At 45.9% G+C, this 26,255-nt stretch overlaps 1 protein-coding gene across 1 annotated transcript in view; it reads right to left on the reverse strand.

The window, feature by feature from the left end:
- LOC146176689 (uncharacterized) overlaps positions 1 to 26,255 on the reverse strand; it is a 181,386-nt gene that overhangs the window by 40,734 nt on the left and 114,397 nt on the right. Inside the window, exons 2-11 of the mRNA XM_084582925.1 lie at positions 23,591 to 23,733; positions 21,853 to 21,958; positions 17,299 to 17,462; positions 16,512 to 16,647; positions 7,130 to 7,387; positions 6,163 to 6,336; positions 3,983 to 4,108; positions 2,112 to 2,482; positions 1,042 to 1,303; positions 163 to 414 (exon numbers count right to left, since the gene is read on the reverse strand). Coding sequence (XP_084439051.1) covers positions 163 to 414; positions 1,042 to 1,303; positions 2,112 to 2,482; positions 3,983 to 4,108; positions 6,163 to 6,336; positions 7,130 to 7,387; positions 16,512 to 16,647; positions 17,299 to 17,462; positions 21,853 to 21,958; positions 23,591 to 23,733 — 1,992 coding nt within the window. The remainder of the gene's footprint in view (positions 1 to 162; positions 415 to 1,041; positions 1,304 to 2,111; positions 2,483 to 3,982; positions 4,109 to 6,162; positions 6,337 to 7,129; positions 7,388 to 16,511; positions 16,648 to 17,298; positions 17,463 to 21,852; positions 21,959 to 23,590; positions 23,734 to 26,255) is intronic.

Raw genomic sequence — 26,255 nt, forward strand, 5'->3', positions numbered from 1 at the left:
CACAGTAAAGCACGCTTGCCTCTTGTTTGGTAGGGCAAGAGGCAAGTTATAATACTATAAAAGTCTGCATCATTCAAAAGGCCGAAATATCACAAGAGGACTGCACAAGCCTCCCGACAGCAGAACAGGCCTATTGAGATTATGGTGCAAGACGCCTCGTACCTTCTACGCTGGTTGGAGCTTGGGTATCTCCAGGAGGGTTGCAGACCAACACACGGCAGCAGGCATCGTTAGGGTCGGCCACTTCCTTGCAGGTGTCTCCTCCACTGGCGCTGATGATGTTGCATCGTGGCACGCAGGAGAGGTGTCCCTTTCCGCTGCACGTGCACCGGGCCTCGCAGCCATCGAAGAAAGTCTCGCCTCCCTGGTACACTTTGCCGCGGAACTCACACCCGTCGAACCTATGGAGCTTGCCTGCACGAAGCGATGCCCGGGAGACGAGCATTATTTTCTTGCTTTCGTACCATTCGATGTTGTGAACAGCTAGGCTTCCAGAGTTCTTAAATATACTGCTGCTCAGTGCTCACAACTGCCACGAACCTAATACCCATTTCTATCACCCCTGAAAAACAGGAGTAGCTGCATGTTGACTGCATCCGCCCCTAATCATTACGCCAAGTTTTAGTCAACACGGCTCTCGGTTCGAAGGAGCTATGATCCCACCCTAACAGTTATTGAAGGAATTAATTAGAAACACTGCTTCATGGCTTGTTGGAGCCGTAAACGCAACTAGAACTTTTGTCTTTAATGCGAAGAGGGCACCGTATCAATCTACATAGAGCATGGTTGTTGCAGTATCCCTCCGCCGCTGTATTGCTTATATGGGTTCTTGTGGCTGACTAGCTACAAGTATCTACATCCAGAATAACGTGCCTACAGTTCCACCCAACTGCAGCAGGAAAAGGCAAATGTGAAAGCGGCGACAAAATGTATTTGCACTTAACAACAATAATAAATTCTCTAAACAGGCCCATTTTTCCTTACACTCGCTGCTTATAATTCATCGACAATGGTACAGAGCATATTTCGTGATGCGCTTACCGGGGTAGCCTCCTTGGCGAGATGCGTTGGATGTGCCGTCACTCCCAATGCTGTTTCCGGCTGCGGTGACATTGGATGTCCCCAGCGGATTGTCCGTGACGTTGCCTGGCTCCATCACGTTGACGATGGTAGTGAGCCCGGTGTCGACGAGCATCTTCTCAGTCACGGTCTCCTGCTCGTAGACGATGGTGGTTGTCGGCTCGTCATTGCTGGCGCCAGCGACAGTGGTGTTTGCCACCAAGGGCCGTGCAGTTGTGGTCGACTTCAAACATGCATGCAGCAGCCGTCGGCGGCACGCGTCATTCTCGTGCAATTAGCGCTCGCGTGTAACGGGATCATCAGGAGTGCAACCTGATTTTCTAAATGTACGCAAGCGGTTCACCACGTCGCTGTAACTTCCTCTTAACTACATGAACGGGTTGAACGTGGTGTTTCTGACACTCCGAAGCGCTGGAGGGTGCGCAAAGTTCTCATTTCTCAAAGCTCCTGAGCCACGTGAATGCCATAGAAGCCCCACGTACAAGGCGAGGAGTCCACGCCAATGATCCTGCCGTAGAAGCATGTTTGCTTCTGCAAAAGTTTAAGCCTTAGCAGTCTGCGGCTCCTCCCAGCATTCCTTGCGAATAATTTTTCCACTAAAAAGATTTCCTTCCTAATGTGACATACTCTGGCAAAATGAAGCAAGCATCGGCTCATTTTGTTTTCTTCATTTGTGTTGCCTAAATGTGCTGACTATTAAAAAAGGATTTTAGAGAACACGACTGCATTGGAAATTAGATAAATCTTACCCTGGTTTTGCTTTATCGCAGCACTCCCAGATTTGCATCAGACAGGTAAAAGTGCTTGACCTCCTCGCAAATAATGGATAGTTACAGATTTATGAGTCTCGAAATAGCGCAGCTGATTGTGCGTTACGGATACAGAGCTTCCCGAACACTTGTGTGCCGGTGAGCTATGCAGTGGCTAATTTTACCCTATCAATTTTAATGACTTCGTCAAAGCCTACTATTATGACAGCTAACCACCACTTAATGTCATAGTTTTTTTTAACAAATTGAGCAATGTAGTACCTCGACATCGTTCTTGGTGGTTTCATTTCCGGAGGCATCCGAATTTTGTCCAGGCGCTGTGACGTTCGGGACTGCGATGGTTCCGTTGGGCGATGCCTCACAAGCCAGGATCTTGCAGCAGGAGTCGTTTGGATCCGTAAGGATCTCGCAGCCAGGATCGACATTGCCCGTGGGAGGCTCTTCCAGGGTGAAGAGGCATCGCTGCATGCACTCTACCTCCGTCTGGTCGGTGCAGTGACACTTGAGGCTGCAGCCATCGTAGAAGTACTCGTTCACTGGATACGTCTGGTTTTTGTAGACGCACGTGTTCGTCGATGGCGCCGACTGATCATTCTTGTCTGGAGTGTTCGTGGGTGCCGCGGCATTTGTTCCTGCACAAAGAACCGATGTAAGAATTAGATTGTCACTAAACTGGCTGAACGATGCCGGTTGCCAAAGCCTACAACAAACCATGGCAAAGCATCTCATTCCTAATGATAGTCGTGAAATGTGTTTAAATTCCTCATGCCGAAGTTACTAACTGTGAGAGTTCAAGCAGTTACAGGGCAGTTGCGAAGTATGTAATGAGAAAATTTCTAGTGCTGAAGTTTGTAATGATTGATGTTTCAAACTGTTGGAGTTTCAGACACTTGGAGTTTCTAAGTTTCTAACGGTTGGAGTTTCTAACGGTTGAAGTTTCTAACGGCTGGAGTTTCTAACGACTGGAATTTCTAACGGCTGGAGTTTCTAACGGCTGGAGTTTCTAACGGCTGGAGTTTCTAACGGCTGGAGTTTCTAACGGCTGGAGTTTCTAACGGCTGGAGTTTCTAACGGCTGGAGTTTCTAACGGCTGGAGTTTCTCGCAGTTGCAGCATCTAACCGTTGTAGCTTCTAACGGTTGCAGCTTCTAATTGTTGGAGTTTCCAGCGGCTGAAGCTTCCAATTAAAGGAATGTCCAATGGTTTATTTTACAATGGTTCAATTTTCCAATGGTCTGAAGGTCTTAATGTTAAGATTCTTAATGTTAACGTTCATTGTGACAGCTATTTGTTATGCGTTTGTTCAGAAGTTTGATTCATTTCTTCGAAAATATATTCTCACAGCACAAGAGTTCTGTCATGCGACTTGTTTGTCAGTTGACAAGGGTTGATGGAAACTGCCATGAAGCTCTGATCTTGACCAGCTACGGCTTTCAAGTTGTATTTAGGATATAACATAAAATCCTTAATAACTCCGCCATAGTGTGAAGATTTGCCAATAAAATATACGTTAAGAAAAGCATCGAGCAAGAGAAAGCTTTAATCCTTCCAATGATGGCCAACAGCGTGCTCTAGTGATGCAAAGCATGTATTATCTCCAGATGCAATGAAAAGCGAAGTACACTGGCCAAGAAGTCGGTTTGTAACGCAGAAGTGCAACTAGTTAAACATAAAAACGTCGAGAACCGCTGCGATCAGAAGAGAAATTTCACTGTACTTCCTTTACAACTCGTTTTCATGCAGTACATTCTTGAGAAAGATTGCTCAAGATAAAACTGAGCATAGTTTACAACACCAGCGAGAAGAGCTTTCGATGAAGCTTAAAAACTACTGCCTTACTTCGAATTAGCCACCTGAGAATAAAAGGGAGATGGACACAATTTTAGACTCTACAGACTGTAGTCGCTGTGGAAATTTGAGAAGCGTAGCTAGCTTGCTGGTGCTTCCTGGCTTCTTAAGCATGCATCAATCAGTTATATGTTTTCAAATGGCGTTTCTAGTCTGCTTGCTGAGAACGTTCTCACTCAACTCCATGTCCGCAACCCCACAACAAATTCTCCATGCCACCAAGCCAAGACATGTCATGCCAGACTAAGCCGCGAGAGACGGTGGGTTAGTCGCGTCGTGACCGACCTTGGGTGCAGCCCGTGGTATCGTTGTTAGGATCGCCGCTGTATCCGCTCGCACACCGGCATACGGGCGCAGAGTTCTCCAGCATGCAGATAGCGTTGGGTCCACAGAATACGTTGTCGCACGGGTCTGCGTCACACCACACAACGAGCGATATGCCATTCCGAAACTCACATGCACTACCCAACCAGCACAACAGCGCTTTTCGTTTGTGTGACAAACGCTCGCATGGCAGAGTTTAAAAAAGTGTCCACGGTATTATACCAATCAAGATTTGCGAGAGTATAAGAAAACGTCCTGCATCGTCTTCGGAAGTAACTCGTTATCAGCTTCTTATTTGCTATGTCCGGCAAGATGAAAACTTATTGCTCGACTGAAGGAAGATATCAAAAGCATACTATTATCTGTTCAAATGCCAGAATGAGGACGACGGCTAGAAGAGAACAATAGCTAAACATGAAGCAGAAAAGTACTTTTTTCTGCCCGAAGCTGCGGCCTCTAGTGACCTTGCAATAAAAGCTTACATTGCTCAAACGGATAAGAAAATGGGAATCAGATTCTCCAGTTTTATGCATCTGATAAATTCCTACGATTTCTACGTCTAGTGGTAGCAAGTATAACGTCAGAGTCTTCTTCAGTGCGACTGTATCACGCCAGAAGATCGTTAATCTTTAAAAGCTCTTGCACGTTGTGAAATCGTGAATTATTCCGGCATAATTCCAAAATCGTATCTTTCGCGAGTCTCCAAAGCGCAACTAGAATGAAAATATATGCAGTAGATTAGGCGCCAATGAGAAAGATGTGCTTAAACGGCCTATGCTTTTCTGCGACTCCTTTTTTATGGTGAACCCTAAATTGCTGAGTCTATAGAAGCATGTGCCAAACAGAGTCCTCACGACAGCAATCCGCGTGTTAAAACCAGCGCACGTTACAGGAGCTCTGTAGCCTGTAACTGTTCACGTCAATGAATAGCCTCTGTATCTTTCCCTACGTACTTTGTTACAGCATGGCTTCTGTTGCCGAGGCCGTATGGCAAACCCAAGTGTTTTGTTAGGGGCGTGAGGCTGAATGTGTTAGTGACCAGGAGACCCCGTAATCTGTGAACATCGATCGGGATATTCGACCGGGCCGCCTGCCGTATGTCACGTGTCGTGTGTGGCTGTCGTGTGTGGCCTGGGAGCCTTTGAAACTGAGCGTAATTGTCATTTAGCTTCCGAGTCCAACAATAGTGTGCCTAGCTATTTTAAATGCCGCTATCAACTTGGGCACACCTTTCGGCAGTGGGAGGCATCCGGTTCTAGTTCTCAGTCTAGACACTTCGATGTGGTTATGTTGCAGTAATCGTTGTGCACCCTAAATTCTAAAATGTGGCTTCTAACGACCTTGCTGCCGAAAAGCATCTATTTCACTTTCTAATTCCCCCGGCTACCTCTGACAAGCAAACATCCGCTTGGTTAAGTCTTCCCAGCAACATTGCTATGGCTACTGCGGAAACTGTATCACCTTTCCTCGTCCGCGATTCGGAGCCACCAGAGCAAGACATCCTTCCTACCAATGTGATATGCGCGCAGCGCGAACCGCATCGAAACGACAGAAAAATTCTGTCGCGCTTACCAGGTGGCGCCACTTGTAGCTCAAAAAGCTGCAAAAAGCCCATTGATCTATTCTTTCTCCACCTCCTTACCCTGAATTCATGCAGCTAAGCGAAGCTATCAACTCTAACAGAAATAAACGCATGCCAGCAGTAATCCTAAGTGGTCTATCACAGTGGTTTTGTTGGATTACCCCATGCAGCCTTTCCTCATACTCCATGCTTGCACTCATTAACTCCTAAAATAAAAAATAAGCAAGACTGAGCTGCACGCTTAGCCGCCGTGAGAAGTCTGTCCTTGATCAAGCAGTAGCCATTTTAGATATCGTTATTGAGAAACGCAGTTCAGCGATATTTCCCAGTTTTTATGTACTGTGATATTTTGCCAGCAAAAGGGAAATAACTTCTCACTACCACACGTGAGTGAATGGTACTGTTAATTTTCATCAAGATTCGCACAGCCAGCAAAATCAACAGGTATTTGCAAGCGTTGGGAACACTGCTTCAAGAGGGAAAATCATCTGTATATCGCGTAATACACTCGAAATGGCGCAACCATCTCTTGAGGGAAACTCCTTTTCCCCGCACTGACCTTTGCCCGAGAAAGGCTCGACGCACACGGCTCCACCGCAGGAGCTGGGGCAACACTTGAGCACGCCGGCGCACTCGAAGTCGCTGTTGCACTCGTTAGAGCACGAGTCCGGGTCGGTGCTCTGGTCCTCCACGATCTCGGGGCAGTGGCCGTTCTTCTGACTGTACGTTCGCACTGCAAATTGAAAGGGGAAAACCCAGAAGATACTGTGTGAGGAGCACTTTAGATTGGCGAATTTCTTGAGAGGATCGAGTCAGCGAAACGAACGTGTCGTCACACCGCCGAAAGTGAGCAGCTTGCCAAAAGGAGAAACTCGAAGATCTTCTTCAAGAGCAATGAGCTTATTGCATCGTAGCCATTGGGGCTCGGTCTACTCTTTACAGATTAGGCTTTCGTATTTTTGATGTAATCATTAAAACAACGCAAGAAGTATCGATGTCTCTGCTGTCCCTGCTTCAGAAATGCATTTTTTCGCATGACACAAGTGAAGCAACCTATAATGTGAGAGCGATATCCGAAAAAATGTACTGAGCACACTAATAATACTAGGTAGCATGGACTTACGCGAATATACCATGGGCAGCACGGACCTAGCACAAAAGTTATGGGTAATACCGATCAGGTGATGGATGCTCTGTGTAGCGGCCAGCAGCACTCCCGTTCCCCCTCCCCGCTTCCTTTACTCCTGGAAAACAATGCTGCCTATATGCTTGGCACGAATAGTATAGTACGGAGACAGAGATAATATGTAAGTAAAGATAGCACCGATTACTCGGAGCACAGATAACTGGTAAAGCTGGTAATATGCAAAGCACTAACAGCGCAGATCCTTCGGCTAACATGGGCAGCAAGAATTATTACCACTAAGGTGACCAGAGGTTATTAACGCCGAAACTACACAAAGACGTTGCTAGAGCCTTTAAAAAAAAAAAAACCGCGAGAGGTATAGAATGGGGATATCGCTCACGCGCAGGCTCGTTGTGTTGGTGTCCGTGTGGCGCGTTCTTGCTGTGGGCGCAGCGCACGCTGACGCAGCAGGGATCGTCGGGCAGCGCCTTCTCGTAGCAGAGTGGGTCCGAAGACATGGCGCCGGCGCGCACGTACGGCTCTTGGCAGCGCTCCTTGCAGTCGCCTTCGTCGTTGCCCCGGCAGACGCAGCGGAGTTCGCAGCCCTCGGTGAACTCCTCGCCGACGCGGTACGTGCGGTTGTAGCGCACGCAGCCGTCTGCAAACCACGACGACGACAAGGGGGGTTCTTATTAACACCAGGCATATTGCGTACTATAGCGTGTTGCACAATTAGAGGCGCACTGTAGAATGCTTCTCCCAACTAAGCCGTGGAATCCACGTAGTTCACATTTCGCACAGCAATGGCATTTTTTCGTTAATAATTTTTAATATCAAATTTGTTAGGGATAACTGCCTGATTCAATCAAAATAAGTCGGATGTTCTTGCTGTATGTGGCAAAGGAAACCATTGCCCCAACTACAAGACCGGTGGCGCCATCTTATGCAACAACCTTCCGGCGCCTCTTGTTTTGTTGCGACAGAGTTGAGGGAAAGAGCACAAATGTCGCCTCTGGTGTTAGAGTTGGGGTGATGGCTTCTTTTGCTTCGCCACCGCCGCATATAGTAAGAACATCCGACTTCTTTTGATTGAATCAGACAAGTACCCCCAACAAATTTGATATTAAAAAATACTAACGACAAAATGCAATTTCTGTGCGAAGTTTGAACTATGACTATTCCGCGGTTTATCTGGGAGAAGCATTCTACATCGCGCCTCTAATTGTGCAACGCGCTCTATACACCGGCAAAAAAAAAAAAAAAAAAAAAAAAAGATCGCGTTTTTTTATTACCTTCAAACCGTTTCTAAAAATGCACAATTGAGGAACGAGGAGGAGTTGATATTGCTCTAGTTAAAGTTTTAGCGGTAAACACATTGGAATATGTGTGCGAAAGAATATATTGTTCATGTTGTTACGTAATATCAACATAAAAGCTTTATACGTTTCGTACAACATACACACATGGTGCGCCGGGGAAATCTTTGAAGCTTTTCGCGGAAAAGGCTTTGAAGAAATATGTATCACCAAGGCCTGCGTTAGATCGCTTAGCACCCTCATCTATCGGGGGACTTATTGTGACGTCAAAAAAAAATAAAAAAGAAACGTAAAAGGGGCGTAATTAAGTGCGAACCAGCGCAAGGTGCCTAACCACCAGCAGTCGAAAGTGAAGGGCCTTGACTTTCTTTTCCTTTAATGCATTTTCATTGAGATAAGGGCATTCAAACAGTGACGTAAAGTATACACACATCGATGAAAGAAACCTTGACAGACGCTTCTACCATTAAAAGCGAATCCGAAAGCAAAAAAAAAAAAATAGAAACAAATATTATACAATGCCTCCTACAATGTATAAACCGATAGCCTGAAGCCCATTCATACATACTAAAAGCCTTAAACCCCGCTTACACAGGCCGTGGCAAGCCGTTAAAGAATAAACAATAAAAAATAGGTATTTTGTCATCTGGCCTTGAGCTGTGAAAGCCTGCGCGTGCTTGAACATACACACACGCACAGCCACCTCTCAATGCACGCAGGCGACGTTTCGGCATTTCTGAGAGGTCTTTTCTTTCGCTCGTGACGGGGGTCGCCAATGAGGTCAGGGAGACAACAGGACCTCCGCCGTATGCGTCGTGGTCGCTAGGCGCCTATTTATCGTTTTCCTCGTGGGCGCTCCGTACGCTGCTTGGCGGCTTTCGTATTACCCATATCCGCCTGAGTGACCTTCACAGTGTCGAAAAAAAAAAATAGGGACACAAACAGAGTCTGTGGGTCGCGCATTTTGCGGTGCCCGGCCCGCTTCCCATCGAATTGGCCGCGATATCATATATGGTGCGCCTGTAGTACAGCGCGAGGGCAGTACTCGGGAAAGATTATTTCCTCCACCTGGTATATAGAGAGCGCTTCCAATGTCGGGGCTGCTAACTAGTATAGGTCCTCACGTTCACGCCAGTTCTCGAAAAGGAGAGGCAAAGGTTCATTTTAAAAAGAAGAAAAATAGTAAAATGTGTTTGGTACCTTTTTGTTCATCTGCAGCGACGGACAACAAAGCACTCAAAGGCTTCTCAAAATGTACTTTTTTTTAGAGTTCTTGAAGTTAAACAAAACGTGTATTACAGTAACGTAACGTAAAATGCGGTGAAATGCAAGCGAGTAAAAATAAGAGGGCGCTTAAGCTTTGCCTTTATGAGTATCGCAATTACGTCATAGTGTCTTGCTCGCATCGCGCGTTCATAAAATTCACCGTTTATTCTTTTTGAGCCATTGGCAGAGCCTGCGTGACCATTGGGAAGCGACCTATTGCCTCTTGCGACCCAGAAGCCATTGGTTTGATCCCCACCTTACAAAACCTAACGCAATTTTCTTTTCAGCCTAATTTCTTTTCTTTCTTTACAGGAAAATCGGAAATCTAAAGTCGACAACAAGATTGTTTAACTCTTCCTGAATTTTATTGCTCCATCGAGATTTTTCGCCTTTTTATTTTTCTTTGCCGATTTTCTAGCTGCACAGGAGGCTTAACCCTATGAACTGCAAGAAATACTTCAAGTCGTAGACCTCAATAGAAGTTCGTAACGTGAACAAACCAGCACACCTAGTGAAAAAACCCTACGAGTCCCACAATAACCTCATACAAATTTCTCATACTAAACTCATGCTAAACTCGGACGAATCTCATACCATCTCATACAGATATCATTGAACGTATGAGAGATATATGAGATTGCATGAGATTTGTATGAGTTTAGTATAAGACATCTATATGAAGTTATTGTGACTCATACGGTTTTTTTCGCTGGACGGCAGAGCTATTTCGTAATCCTGGAAATAACCTGGAAAATAAGTAACTCTGAGATAAATATTCCATGCAAAAACGCAATTGTCCGGCCGCAATCGGTTACCCATACTTCTACACAGGCCCATTAGTCTGTTCTCTGACGCTAATAAACCGGAAAACATGAATATCCCGAGAACCGGCATTTATTTGGAGATTCGAAGCCCTCCAGACCTCTGCACGTGGTTTCGTCTCGAACGGCGATGAGCTCGTTGAATTAGTGGCGGCGGAAAATGATAGGGTTCGGGCCTCCAACAAAACACATGCATTTTCGTACGCGGATGAAAATCGATTGGCTTCTCTGGGCAGTAATCCAAGGTCGGGTGGCAAGACGCCCTTTCGCGAACAAATTGCACGTTGGCTACGACAAAGGGTTGCTGGAAGTCTTTGTCCGACACTAGCTGCTGCCCAAACCAAACGCTCTTTGCATAGGGTGCGCGTATGTGCGTACTCCGAGGCTCGCGTCACGCTTGGATGAGGCGAAAGCAAGAATAGGACGCAATTAAATATTGCGGCACCAAAGATAGGAGTTGCGGATGAAGAAAGCGGTTTTAAAATTGCGCAGCGAAGCGCGCATTTGTGGTGAATGAAAGCGTGCATTTGCCTTTAGCTTCTGTGACTTCAGATGAAAAGGTGTCTCTCTCTGATCTCATCGTCTTCACGCTGCCACGCTCTTGACAAGTGTACATGCATAGCCAAGTGGCGATGTAACTGAGCGCTTATTCCCTTTGTGTAAACTGTCCACCATCACCAGTTTTTTTCTTTTTTTTTTAATTCTTTCAGAGACCACAGAAATATTTTGCATTGTTTTGTATACGTCTCGAACATACTTCATATGACAAATACGGCACTTATGACTACGGCATTTCGTGGCAGGCATTAGTACATACAGTCGTGCCTCGTTAATATGGACACTTTGGTTCCCGACCAAAAGTGTCCATAAAGCGAGTCATCCATAATAACGAGTCATGAATAAAAACAAAAATGATTTTATTGCGAAAAGAGAATTGTAATTAACGACTGCTTTTTTACATAACGGTGTGCACTGGACTCAAAATTTCACAGAACACCGGCACATTTGAGTGCATTATCCTTGTCATTGTTGTCTTCGAAAAATTGTAGTGCAGCCTGAAGCGACTCGCTTACCATGACACCCGTGATGTTGGGCTTCGTGTTGGTCGAACTTTCGAGCACAAACTCCCCACTGGGCGATGAATCAGCGTCTGATTCTCTACTCACCGCCACTTCCAAAATGTGCTCTTCACTGAGCTAAGTAGCCGCTAAGTAGCTGCTTGAGATTCTCCTGAGGCGAGGAAACAGCTGAGCTGTCGATACTAGTCCCTCGCAGCTTGGAGTGACTGATATGGCTTTTGCCGCTTGTATTCACAGATTTCTTCGCGCCTACGTTCAGCTCTGTTATTTTGCGTAGTAACTCCCGCCATGCCAAAAGCCAGACTCAAGTTGAGGGCTACAGGCTCCTGATGCTGTGCATTTTTTTGCCTAGTTAACCTTTCTGCCTTTCCGTTCTTCTGATTCTTTCTTTTTTTGCCTTGTACTGTTTCTGTAGGAAAGCGAAGGAGTCAAGCTGGCAAGCTGCTATGCAGAGGGCTATCGAACATCCCATCTTCTTGGCGCCGTTTTTATGTGTTCCCATGAAACAAACACTGCAAGTTGAAGTACAGTTTAGAACGACGGCTAGCCGACTACGAAGAGCTCAGACCTTGTCAAGGCCGCATCGTTGACTCAAAGCGGAGCCGACATACGGACCGCCTAGTGTGCAAAGTTTGGCCGTTCGACAGCGCGACAAGGACGAAAACCAGGATCATGAGAGGGAAGCGCGTCCAGGACGGGACGCCCGGTCCGGGTTGCGTGTTCGTACGTCGCCTCTTTTGTCGCTGTACTTTGTGAGCGTGTCTTAACTCTCATCGAAAAGCGTTAACGGCTTCATGGAACACACATTGCGCTTTGGGAAAGAAAACTTCAGTTCCAACCGCCACTGTAGGCACTTGTCTTTCTTCCTGTCATTTCTATTTTACGCTTTTACCGGCCTCTCTGTTCACATTCAGCAGAATTTATTGCAACCACATGTTGCTGTTTTCCCGACTGCGGCGGCACTTCCGCTTCACCCAGAAGCCTCCTGGTTCCCCCTTTCGGGGTCTTTCTTACGCTGGCCCTCGGTTTGCTGTGTACGCTCCTCTCCGCTCTTGCGCTCCCCCCCCCCCCCCCCCTCCCACCTCCCCTTTTTCTTAAAACGGCGACATGCCAGCTTTGGTTATTTCCAACCCCACAGGACTCGTTCAGGCATCCCGCCGTATCGGCTGTCGCGTAGGTTCGCGGCGGCGCGCCCTTCTTTACCTTGCGCTCGGACTACTCTGCTTTTTTTCAATCACTGTCTATATTAACGAGACAAAAATACAGGGGACAAAGTGAGGCGCGTGCATTCTCCCCCTGTCTATTGTCCGGACAGCGAGTTTCCATATTAACGAGGCATAAATACATTGAAAAGGTTTCGTCCCCAGAAAAACTGTCCATAATTCGGGTCGTCCATATTAACGGGGGTCATATTAACGGGGCACGACTGTATGCTTATGAAGTAAGAAGACCATTTTTGTTCGAACGCCAAACTTTGAAATTACGTTATCGCAGGAAAGACCATCTTTTCCCCTGCCTGTTATCAAATCTCAAGCACTATTGTTCTCTTCTTTCGCTGCTTGTTAGAATTTGTACAGTGCATCAAATATGGATGCTTTGCAGCTGTCACGTGTGTCGTACTCTCAAAGCGCATTTGGGTATTACATTCTCTTATTTTTATTTTTTTGAAATTAATTTAAAGGCGCACCTAAAGCATGTTTACATTTCGTGCATAAGCTTGCGATTAAACCAAGAAAGTAGAAAAAAGTTCGCGCAATCATTGTGTCCCACAGGTAAATGCTACAAGGCGTAGAAAGGGACGAAACCAGTGGGCGCAACGCAGCCCATTCACGAAGCAAAACTGTAGGCTGTTCACCGCCCCAACAACTGCTGTCAACGCCGCGCGCCCACACAACGGCAATGGGGGCCGGCACGTACATTTAGCTGGCGCACGGTCGCGCGACGAAATGCCTCTTACATCGGGGCGCTTGTACCGACAGTAGCGTTAGCCTCATTCAACGGTTCTTTGCGAGCCCTCGACCATGACGGACCACGGGGTACGCGCGAATTTTGTTTACCCCGTTCCGCACGTTCGCTCATCAAGCACGTGTTTCGCAGTACGAATCCCGCGCCAAGTCTACAAAAGGTACGAGGCTGGCGGAGTTTGGATGTGCTCCAAGTAGATATCGCGAATGAGAGCCCGTTCACCCTCGAATGATTCGTGTCGTCTAAAAGCGGACGGGTTCAGAGTCCGTTTACGGCTTTCGTCTTCCACGAGGGTCAATTTCACTCCGGCTATTCACCACCGAATACAGAGAGCTTGAAAATAAATGCAAAACTCGCAAGCAATTCAAATACACGCATACCTGTGTCCTGTGCTGTCCCTAGCACAGTCTGTCATAACGATTACGCTGCTTTTTTGTCTGACAGCTTTTACGCAGTTGGACAAACAAAGCTCTTCAAGTACGCGCTTATTAAAAAGCGTGTATTGAGCAATAAAGCTGCGTCCTAACTTTTCGAGGGGCACGCATCTGGGACTTCGCGCCTCTACTGCGCAGTTAAAGTACTGTTCATTAGATTTCGGCAAATTTTCTTTCATCTTCATTAAATGGTCATAGCATACTTCTGAAATTCTGCCGAACGAAACAAACGAAACGGTGGGAGGTTTTCATCCTGCTATATTTGCGAAAAGCCGCTAACATCTGGCCCTGTCTGTACGACATAATTATACGTGGCTATTAATTTAGCCTGGATGCTCACCGTCTACTCTGCAGGTCAACAATAATATTATTTTCAGTTTTTTTTTTTTTTTTTTAAGGCACTCTGTGGACCGCCATGGCAACCTAAGAGCTATGAACTCGATGCTAAGTGGCCAAGGACACGAAGCACATCCGCTCCAGGTCCCCCTTCTTTGGACCACTTAATTAGTTTCGACGTGCGGCCGCGTCCAACGCATTGACACTGCGCACCGAGCGATCACGCCCTACTGAAAAACGAAAAGTTCTACGAGGCAATAACCTCATAAATCCGTCAAATCACATACACTCTCGTACGGTGCACATCATTATCATAAAATATGTTCCATAATTTATGTTAATGTACAAGAAATTATGAGATCTTACGCAATTATATGCGACTTGTATGTGATTTGTTACGTGTATTGAGTGAGACTGTGTGTGAAAATGTGAGGTTATTGCCTCGTGCAATTTTTTCAGTTGGGCGTGCTCGTGTTTCCTCCAAGTATGACACAGCAAAGTGCACAGTAATACTAAGAGTGTACGCGCATAGCGGCGTACGTTGTTTTTGTGGCGAAAGTAACACTACGACGGCCTAAGTGGTGGCCGCAGCTCGGGTGGCCGCAGCTATATGCCGCGGCGTAGCTACGGTCTCCTCATTAAAAAGTCAGCCTGCCGTGACATTTGAATTCACGTTACCCCTATGCCACGGGCAGGAGCTGCCAACTCGGCTGGCTCCTTTCATATGGGAGGGTGATATCAGAATCAGAACCATTTGCATTCTCGTTACCCCTACGACACGCAGGCACGTCCATACGGCTTGGTTGAAGTTTGACATTATATGTGGGCTGGCAGCATACCCTTAAAGGATGAGCTTAAGTGTCCCCAATAATGAGCACCTTACACTGATAGGGAATTATAGGGGAATAATGTAGCAGGCAAAGGAAGCTTCCGCCGTTGCCTTCGCCATTCAACTACGGTTAACCAGCGCTAAACCAAAGCTTTTTATTGTATTCCTTTATCATTTTTCCTTGATAAGACAACTTACCCTTCCATCGAGCCTTAAGAGGCCCTAAAAAAAATTTACGATTGCAATTAGCTTGGTTTATGAAGTTAATGGAGAAAGCCCTTCCTCATTTTCTTCTATCTCTTCTCTCCAACCTCTATAGTTCGGGCTTGTTCACTTATAATTTCAGTTTTCTATGGTTTCGCTGTCGGCGACATCGACATCTCAAGACTACTTTCTTCGACGTGCCAGACTGAACTGACTTACATGTGGCCCTGCAGTGCTAGGGACTAGTCCTAACTAGCCAAACGGTGAAGTTATAAACTGACGAAGAATAAAGGTTTGGGCTAGTTGGTGATCAATTATGTTCAAGCAACAGCTCTAAAGGACAAAGACTAGAGCAAGAAGGGACACACGACGGTTTACTCTAGTCTTTGTCATTTAGCGCTGTCACTTCAACATGGCGGTGAAGCTATGTCGACGTCAGATCCTATCGCGACGTCTGGCGGACACGTCTTGCGCAATCTCGCGGACGCGAGATCTTCAACGTGACCCTGGAAAGGAAATTTCGTCTTAGAACTGAATTTAGACTGTAGTCACGGTGCACAGTGTTTTACCGTAATTATAAAGAGACCACTCCCATCAAAACGGACCTTTATAAGCTCAGTACGTAATAATTATAAACAGATGTCTTGATCACTATTCGATTTCGCAATTAAAAAAGGGCATCGAAGCCCATGTTTTGCCACGGCAACTAGTCACAATGCTACACCTCCATTTCTTCCTAAGTGACAACAGACTTCTTTTTGCAAGGACGCAACGGTTGAATCGATAGGTGAGATTTTATAATAAAAGGTTCACAATTTCTGAGTATTTTGTTTTTAATTTTAAAATTCAATAATTTAAAGGAGATTGAACTCGCCAATAAATGCGTTCTGAGAGCCCCGGAGAGCCCCAACTGCTCATGCACGAGGAGCGAGTGACGTCACATAGAGCACATCTGGAGAGCAGCGCGGAGCCGCCGCCGACTCCGCTGCGCGGGTGACGCCGATGTGCGTCGCCGTTGCGCCAGCTGTGCGTTTGAGGTTTTCAGCGCTGCTGCACCGAATTGATGCCACACAAACGTGAACATTAAGAAAGAAGTACACAGTCAATGTTTTGAAGAACAATTAACTGCAGGGAGTGGTTTTCCTCTTGTTCCCTTTAATTTCTGTAAAATGTCTAAGTCAATATGAAGGAGCAGCCCATTACCTTCGGTGTGATCTAGGCCTGTCTCATTTTTAATAGATCTTCGCTTGCCCGTCTGCCTCTTCTTGAGCCAAGGTCATCAACGCCCTTGGCACCTACCACTGTGGCTATACATCAGCTTATCTTTACTCCACCCCCTTCGCATACAACTATGTCAGCCTTACAGCACTGAGGAATGTCGCCATGATGTGACCTTAGTGCCCCATAGCTCCAATTACAGTTACCATTTGAGCAGCCGACTCTTCAGCCGTGCAACGGCCTCTCTGGTACACCATCAGAAAAACTCACTTCTGGCTCACTTTATACGCCTTGATAACAGCGCTCAAGCTCACCTGTGGTGAACACGGTGAGGACCTCGGACGAGGCGCCCAGTTTGCCGGTTTCCTTGTCGTCCCAGACAGACACCTGTACCTGGTAGCCAGTCTGCGGTTTCAGGTTGTCCAGGGTGGCCAAAGGAATGTTCCCAAACTGCAGAACGACGAATGAGAAAAGCACCACCTCAGATGGCTCTCGGGTGCATGATCAATTGAACGATGATGAGCAGAGATGAGAAAAAAGTTTGACCGTGTTCGAGCGCTCAAATTTCTTAATGGTGTCTTCCCGTAGTGGTCCTTTGTGGTCATGCATTCATAGTACACTGCAGGAATGTGCTGAGAATTCAGCCGTTCCATGCTTGAAGCCACGTTCAACGCGCGTTTTTCGTCTTTTGTTATTTACCTGCAACTAAAACAAACGCCTGCCTTGGCACAGGTTACGGCGCTGTTTGCGAAGACTTACGATGCTTCTAATACCTGCATGTAGATTCTGACACCGAGCTGTGCGCAGCAACAAAGTGAAGCGCTTGCTACAAAACAAGAAAAGAACCCTCTTTCGCAGCTTCATGTCCCGATATTGCAGCTCCAGCTGAGAAGACTAGGATCCTAACAACTTAAGAACACAAAACAGCGCACTCTTGACACTGGGACAAAGAAAGAAACGACAACAGAGCTCTAGATAACTACCAACTAGCCCGTTCTTCGACCCTTGCAAGTTCCTAACAATGTCTTCGTATTTATTTTGTTCCAAACCGGCCAGTAACCGCCGATGTAAACGCGCATTGCCATCCTCCATTGAACTTACCTGTTCCTGCTCCCAAGGAACGTCGTCACGGGTTGTCAGAAGCCTGTGCTGTACCACATAGCCTAAATCGTAGCTGGGCAGCTTGAAGTCGTCCCAAGCCAATCCGACGCTGCTGGGAGTCACCTGAGTGACCAGCACTTTCGCCGCAGCTGGCGTTGGCATGTCTGTTGTTTCAAGGGAAACGCAAACAGAAGGTAGCACTTTAGTACGAAACGAAGACCACTTTGAACTTAAATCAAAATGTGTTTTTAGAACAGTGACCTTAATGGCCTGTTTATTAGAATTTTTTTTTATTTTATTATTTCAAGGGAAAAAAAGTGTAGAGCCGTAAGCAAATTGTCCAACATCGTTCTGCATCAATTCAGGAGTTCATTTCCTGCCAGCAGGCTTGCTTTACTGACGAGCAGACCTACCAATTCTAAGAGTGCGGGGTCAGAGATGGTCCAAGCCTCTCTTATCACTAGGTGTCTTTTTTTTTTTTTTTTTCAGCTCTAACTGCTCTTGGTCGTGCACAATTTCAATAAGGCCACTTGCTAGTTAGTGGTGTTTTCTGTGACAAGGCGAACATATAGTTTGTTCTCTGTCTTCTTGTTTATTCCTTCACATCATGTGCCACATAGCCACGCTGATGTGTCCAGCATAGATTTACAGGCAATAGTTCGCACTGATTTTTATCGGCACTTCGACGTACGCTGCACACTGGCACGCGGACAGTGCCGTCCCTTTGAAGTCCGAAAAGTTGGTGCGCCAGCACGCGTGCAACACCCACATCCTTTTCATTGCTGTCCCTTTTAATCCCTTCGATGCTTCAGCCTAGCCAAGGGCAGCTATTCTGAGGTTAAGAAGCCGCCCCTTCATTCATTCCGCAGGTTGATCGTGCCGGACCTGCAAGTCCACCAAATAAAAAACGTCACTTCATTTTTCATTTTTTTTTTTTATCACGACTAGTAACAGCTTCTTCGCTTGTCTCGTTCTTTACGCGTAAAAAGCAGCTATAAAACAGCGGCAGACTTCGCATACTTTTACGGCTTTCTAAACGACCGCATTACCTTTCATTGCAGGGCTAAGCAAGCAAACAGTGCAAGAAAACTAGCTGTGTTCTCTCTCCCTTCAACCTACCCTCCCCATTCTAGCGTGCAAGAAGGCAGTAAGTTACAAGATTAATTTCGAAGTCGAATGTGCCTAAGGACGCTGCCGCATACACCGGAATAAAAAAAAAAAAAAAAAAAAAAAAAAAAAAAAGAGGGCAACCAGGGGCACCTAGTAACGTTGAGGATTACCTGCACTTTATGAGCACCTCGTCGCAAACAGGAGCCGGTGTGAGCGCGTAGAGGTGAAAAAAAGAATCGAAAAACGAAGAGTCCAGTGGTGTTCGCAGTCAGGTGTAAGAAAAAACCGGCCTCGTAACCTCGACGCTGGTTTACCGTCTCTCGAGCCAGGAGGCGAGCGGAAGAGAGCAAGATACAAAGATGGAAAGAAATGCGCGGACGTGTAACCCGGCACACCTTCTGACCTTCGAGAAAAACGCGTTCGAAGAAAACTGCCTTTGTACGAGGCGGCGGGGGTTTCAGGTGTGCAGCACAGCAGCCCGTTGCAGCGCCGACGGATGGACGGTGGTGTGGGGCGTTGTTACGAGATTTTTCTTACTTTATTTTTTAAAGGGGAAAAGGGGGGGGGGGGGGGGCAGGCATTTTTATCGAGCTATTATTTTTTTTTAAGGTTTTTTTTTTTTTTCAGTTCCTGCAAAATTGGCTCAGCAGAAAAATAAACTAGCCCCTTTTCTGAGTCAAGCATTGATTGTCTTGGCTTGCGGACATTGCATACACTTTTTTTTCTCCCTTTTTTACTCGACCTGAAAGTAAAGTGACAATTACAATGCGAACAGCGGTCCTGGAATGAGGAAGTGTGAGGCTTTTGTCAGGGAATGTTTCACAACAGCTTTCGCACTCTTAATTCGCACAGCCTCCAGGTATACGAGGAGAAAAAAGATGTCTATATTAAAAGGCACTTGATCCGACAGGTTGCTACATAAAACACTCCACTTTCGTTCAGGTCGATCATTCTTACAAACGTGCGTGCAAGAACAAAGAATCAAGAGCAGCACCAACTAGCTAAAAGATAAGAGAAACCTCCGAGCTACCGGATCACCTTGCTTCAACAGTGACTAATTTTGAGGAAAGAATCCTTATTGAACAATTTATGCTCAAAATGGGGTCGTGTATGAAAAACAAAAAAAAGCAAAGTCATGAACTTGCTTCTGCTAAGGCGAAAGGTGTCCTTACTTTTTCGCTACCAAATGTACATATCTGCTGTCCTTGAAGGACAAGAGGCTCGCACACCAGCACGAAATGAGACAGCCTAGAAAGCTGTATTGCACGTGGAACGAGACGCGCGCATTATTTTCAGCACGATTACTCTGTAGTCGTGATTTCGTGAATAAAAACGAGGGTTTTCATTCTAGTAAGAAGTAGCGCACCAGCTCTTGAAATTCGTGAAAGTTTTGAAAGAACAATGCGCAAGAAATGAGTTTTCTGGAAAGATATTTAGAAATTTTTACTGTAATTCCCGTATTGGTCAAGCTATCACTAATAGATGTGGGTTCCCAGTTCCTCGATAATCGCTACAAGCCCATTTCATTTCAAAACAACCAGATTTACAACAAAAATACGTTACAGGAGTAACCAAAAAGAATTTCGCTGCGCGCTTGCTACCATATGGCAATTCCTAAGAGCACATGGTCATTGCCAAATTGTGCTTGTAGAAGCCCTGAACCACGGCTTCTTGAATTTCTCCTGTACAAGAGGCGGGAGGAAATATGAATGAAATATTTGTGCTGCCCAATGCCCGTGCCCAGCCTTATAACCTGCCCGCGTGCTAAAATGTCTACCATTGCGCCACCTTAACCAACCCCCTACCTGTCGAAGCTGACCTTAAGACCTTTCTGACGACGGTCCTCTGAATAAGCTTTCGGCCATTCCCATGTCTTTGCCGTAACTGGCGGCAAGGGGAACAAATGACGACTGGCTGCGAAAGGTTTTTCACGAGCAGAGGACAAGGGCGGATAGGAAAAGGGGGATGTCGAAGCTTGAAGAGGGATCACCATGACGGCGGAGGAGAATGGCTGGGGCCCAACGGGGAGCTAGTCAGTAGAAGATGGAGAGAGAGAGAGAGTAAGAAGAAAAGGGGACCATAAAAAAAAAGAGAGCCGAAGTGCGCATAAAACGCCCGAGAGAATGCGTGTTTTAAGAGCATTCCACGCTGGGTCTTTGCTCCTGAGTCGAAAACAAAAGAAGCGATCCTCTCCCCGACATGCCGTACCGCTCGCCTCCCTTTCCCTCTACCTCGTAGATTTCACTATCCCCTTTCCCTCCTGCTTCTCCTCCTCCCGCTCCGTCTACGGCGCTTCGGCTTTCACGGTCTATCTCTACGTATGTTTCAATTCCAGTTGTATTCGTCTGTACTCCTTCAAAGCCGCCGCGGTTTTCTACCAGTCCTCGGTTCGTCTCGTTCCTTGCCAGGCGTAAGAGAGGGTCTACCTTGGTTCTTACTAAGACTGCCGACATGCGACAGGTGCTGGACGGAGAGGCGGAACGCGGAGCGAACGTTTAGCGCGGTTGTCGGTAGGGCCGAGAACAAGGCTGTTGTTTCTCCGTCTCTTTTTCCCTCTCTTTACGAGGGCCGTATACCCTGGAAAGATGAGTGCGCGGCGTCTGGACGGGCCCAAAGGGGAGCAACAAGCCGTGTGAGAGAAGGCGGAGGGCTGTCTTCAGCAAAACCCTCTTCGGTTGCTAGGGCTGCCTCCTCGATACCCAAGAGGTGTGGAACTGCGTACTACCGCTGATAAGTGATACAGATCTGTAGCTCACCAGATCCCTGCAATTCTTCTCAGAAGCAGCAGCCGTAAGACGAAATTTATTCGTAGTCGAATGTTCACCGTCTTTGTGCAATGTTCTGCAGTACCTTTCGACGTTGCCACCGATGAAATCGTGCCGTCGCTTGTTGGCCAATAAGATTTTTGCCCAGCTCTGCCAGGCAGTTGTGGCGCTCTGGACAACGTGGGAGGCGCTCTCACGTAATCAGATTTAACCCTCTGATTCAACTATCCTTGTCCCTTTTTGTCTCGAACAAAAGTGATGAGCCAAAGAGTTTTTCACGATATTTTTTTCTGGCCCTATAAAACGACGCAACTTACAGTACAAACAAGCAAGGAAAGCTTTACAAGATTCCCTACTGAAAAACCAGAAGTTCTACTGGGCAATAACCTCATAAAATCTCATCTAATCGCATAGATTCTCATACGGTGCACATCATTATCATAAAATATCATATATAATTTATGATATAGTACAAGAAACTATGCGACCATATGCAATTATATGCGACTTGTATGTGTCTTGTTATGTGAATTGAGTGAAATTGTGTGAGAAAATGTGAGGTTATTGCCACATAATTTTTTTTTTTCAGTAGGATTTAACCGCACCTACAAAAACGTGCTGTGCTTGCATCATAGAAGCAGGATTGGCAAACACGGGCTTGAATTTGAACACGACTCACCTTTCGTCTTGACGACGATCATCTCCTGCGTTCCGTCTTGCATTATCCTTACGACGTACTCCGTGCTCGGCCGCAGGTTCTTCAGCGTCACTGAGTGGTCGTTGGGCTGCAGTTGACGCATACAAAGGGGGTTAGAGTTTATCGCAAACGATCGCTCATTATCGCAGACATGCATTTTACCCTTACACGAGAATAAGAGGCGTCATTAGTACGCCAACATATTATCAGCATGCTTCATGATGCCATGACGGTATTACTGACTGTACGATTAGGAGCGCGTACTGTTTACCTCCAGTTACAGCCTTAATGACCGCCGTTTTTTTGTAATCAAGCACCGATTTAGATTGTACACTTAAAACTACTACGTTAGCGCTAGAGAGGCGCACCCTGGGTACAACTCAACCGCTCCACTTGTTCCACATTCAAACCGGGAGAAAAAAAAAAGGTTTAATGCTGAAAATCAATTCTTCGCGTTGGTGCGAATTCTTCCCCACGCCTTTCGTGCATTCGATTGCGTAAAATATATCTTTTTAAGTATTTAACAAAAGCACTGCTTTAACAATAAAGATAGTTTGGTTTGTGGAGCTCAACGTCCCTATGAGACTCAGGCTACGAGAGGCGCCGTAGTGGAGGACTCCAGAAATTTCGGCCACCTAAGGTTCTTTAGCAAGCACTGGAATTGCATAGCACAATTTCACAATAAAGACTATCACATGAGCGCGTAACGGGAATCATCCCTGTTTGATGCTGATGGCAAACTTAATTGCACCGGTGTGACACGTAACTCTTTCCTTCATGTTTTTGCCGGGTTATTCTTAAAGGACGCTTCGCATACGGTTTCTATAGGTAACTGTGGTTTTATGACGATACAGCCATCCAGGCTATTAATGCCGCCCACGTGATCAGTGAGCAACGTCCATACCGTGCGCTTAGGTTCAAAATGAATAGTCAGTTTTTCTAAACGATTGTGTTCCAGTTAAGGGTTCCAATATGGTCGCATTAATTTCAACACTGCATAATAAAACTCGATTATCGGTTTTCTTTGAGCCCGCACTGCCGAGAGTCAACTACATTATTATAGTAAATATATACAGGTGTTTCTTCCTAGCGGGTCCAAAATCTTTATAGGAAAGGAACGTGCTTTAGGCTTGTTTTAGCGTTGGGGCTATAATGGAGGATATGGTAGACACCAGGTAAGAGATACTGTTTTACTTCGTTCGCTAATTAACTAAAATGTATATTTAACTGTAATTTTAATTTCAAGGGATATGTTGTATTGTCAGATTTGGACCTCGTCCTCTAAGTAGTATCGGTGAAAAAAAAAAAAAAAAAACCACGCATTACATGTACCACGCATTACAACTGGCCCACAGATGTCAGACTGATATGCGGCCTCATAATGGTCGTCACGCGCGCTGTTTTATGGTTCGAAGCAGCCTATCAGGCTGATAGCTGCAGGCTAAAACTTTTGAAACAATCTTTTTTTTTCGGCTACATCGTTTACACAGCAAGCTCCAATTCTACAAGCAGAGCATACCCTGTAAAATTAAACTCAAGTGTTACTTAACCTATTTAGTTAACTAGCGAACCAATGAAAGCAGTTTTACCTGACGCCCGCCGTAGCCATAACGTATCCCCGAGGCTAGAATAGCTCTAAATACTTTCTTTTTAATCTCAAACCTTCTAAAAAAAATCCCTCTATAATAACCCCAGCACTGACCCACTGCCGAAAACGTACCTCGGCGTTTGTCCAGCGCGTGTCGGATCCAACGTAGCGAGGCGTGTAGAAGACGCCGGGGTAGGGCGTAGGGTACTGCCGCATCCTCCATTGTAGCGTCACCGAGTTGTGTGTCACCGCCGTCTTCTGTATGAGCAGCTTCCCTGCACAGAAGAAGAGCACAGGTCGTTTAGTGTCGCCAAATTTTACAGGAGACTCTTACAAATTTATTGACTTAGTTAACCGCATCCTCGTGTTGGGAAGACAAATGTTACGTGCGCGACGTGTTGTGCGAACGAACCGACGTCTAGAAAGATTAACTGCGATCTTACTAAGTTAAAAACAACATAAAACACTCATTAACGCAGGCTTATTTGTTCTTTGCGAAATGCAGCTCGGGTAAGCGTAGTCGTGTAATTATCTCGAACGGATGATTAATAAACAAGCAAGCAACTGTTGAATAAAAAAAAAAAACTACCCTTTAAACGTCGCCCTCTGAGGGCACGCACACAAACAACATACAACGATAAAATAAAAATTAAGCACCGCTAAGAAAACGAAAACGAAAGGCAGGCAGTAGTGGGGAGAGGGTGAGATGCATCCTATACTTTGTCTCGCTGGGCTACACGGTTGAGCTGGGCAGGGAGGCTTGCCTCCGTCTAGATATTTTGCTCGCTTCGCTGATAAATAGTCCGACCATGGACGGCCTCTGGAGAACCGGCAGTGGCGAGAAAGAGTGAGAGAGGAAAATGAAAGATCCTGAAAGCTATTAAATCAATTTCACCCGCGCGGTCATCCGCTGGTCGACCCTTTAGCAGCTTTGCTTTTTATACGCCGCAAGGCTCGCGAGATGGCGTGCACAATTTGGGCATCGAATTCCCCCTTCAAGCACTCTTCCCGATAACTCCGCGAAAAAAAAAAAAAATACCGCAATTTCGCGACGGAACTCTACAAAGGGTGGCGGTTAAGAGCTGGCCAGCACGCTCAAACTGTCTGCTGCAGTTGACCCCCGACGTAGCAGGTACGGCCTAATCGATCATGCGGTCCTTGAAGAAACTGCAAGATGAGGTATATACCGAGAACATATTCCCTATAGTCTATTACCTGATCGAATATGACAAGTAATATCTAATCACTAGTTATCTGACGATTACTCAACCTTCAATTCGATCGTGACTGATACCGTGCAATTTTCGATTTGCCGCGTCAAAAACGTTACATGAGAAAAGTGCAATCATGCAAGGATAAGTGCAACTGTTAAACACTGACCAGGCATCGCCGTATACCACCCGCACGAATTACTTCGAGTGTTAAGCATTTAACCACAAGCACTTCCGTACACACGGTCAAAGTCGTTGATATATGAATTGCTGAAGCGAATGGTAATTTTAAAAGAGCATAGCTGGTGTCATCGATCAAGCGTGTGCCTATACTAAGTCATAAGCAATCTCAGCAACCTGTTTTTCAAATTCAAACAATGACACTCCAGAACCGATTCTCTGAATTCAACCCAGAGTTCTCTAGATGTTATCTCTCTCCAAAACAGAGCACCCTGTGCAACAGTGGCTGCACCAATTTGCGAGTGCGACCTGAGTCACGGCGGCTGCAATTTCATGGAAGCGAGACGAAAAAAGAAAGATGTAATGTGAGTTATCACAGCTTAGAGCGCTGAGAGAAGCCCAACGGGGTCAAAGGTTAACGTAAAACCACCTTGTAATCCATGTCTACCATCACATATCAAGGATTTAATTGGAAAGATTCAGTTAACCACTGACAACGTCTTGTACCTCACCACGGCGGCAGTTTAGAAAAGTCGCCAGCGTTCAAACAGATCAGTACAGTGAACACTAGAGGAAGAAATTGATGGTTCGTCCAGGAGGGTCCGACCGGTAACGAAAAGAGAGGAAGGAGAAGGATAAGCCTCCCGCAGAGTAACTAAAGGCCACCGAGCGGAATCTAAACAGCACATATAGAGTTGCTTCGACCAGAGATGAACACATCTTGCCGTACATGAGCAACGGCAAAATAAACTCGTTTCGCTTTCCAAAAAAGAAAAAACGTGCAGAAACAAGAGACTCAGATCTCGTAGTGCATCATGGATATTCACAAAGGAAAGTTGCGCAGTGTTCACCTATTTAGTATGAAACAGATTAAAAACCGTCTTCATCAATATATTGGGCAGTTTTGTTAAAACAGCGCTAGAAACACTTCCTATCTGTTTGTGTTTCTAGCGCTGTTTTAACACAATGTCCAACCAACTCGCCCAACAGTCCACTTTGCTATTGGACAGCTTTCAGCGCACTCTATATACAGCTACTTCTGGATGCGCCGCCGGCCTCAAAGAGATTATCCTGTCTTTGTTCTCAGAAACGAACAAATCCTAGTGAAAAAAGCCATATGCGTCGCAATAATCTCATACAAATTTCTCGTACTAAACTCAGAAATGTCATAAAATCTTATATACCTCTCATACGCTGAATGAGGTTTGTATGAGATGGCATGAGATTTGTATGAGTTTAGTATGACAATTTGTATGAGGTTATAGTGACTCATATAGGTTTTTTCACTAGGGAAAACGGTACCTGAGAACGTTATTTTGCTTTAATTTCTAATTTGTTAGTCGTCTTACTGATAATATATTTATTGCGCTCGTAGCAATCTCTAACTACTGCATCGCACAACAAAC

This window comes from Amblyomma maculatum, chromosome 10, assembly GCF_055883805.1.
Source record: "Amblyomma maculatum isolate TAMU_Amacu chromosome 10, ASM5588380v1, whole genome shotgun sequence".
Lineage (NCBI taxonomy): Eukaryota > Metazoa > Arthropoda > Arachnida > Ixodida > Ixodidae > Amblyomma > Amblyomma maculatum.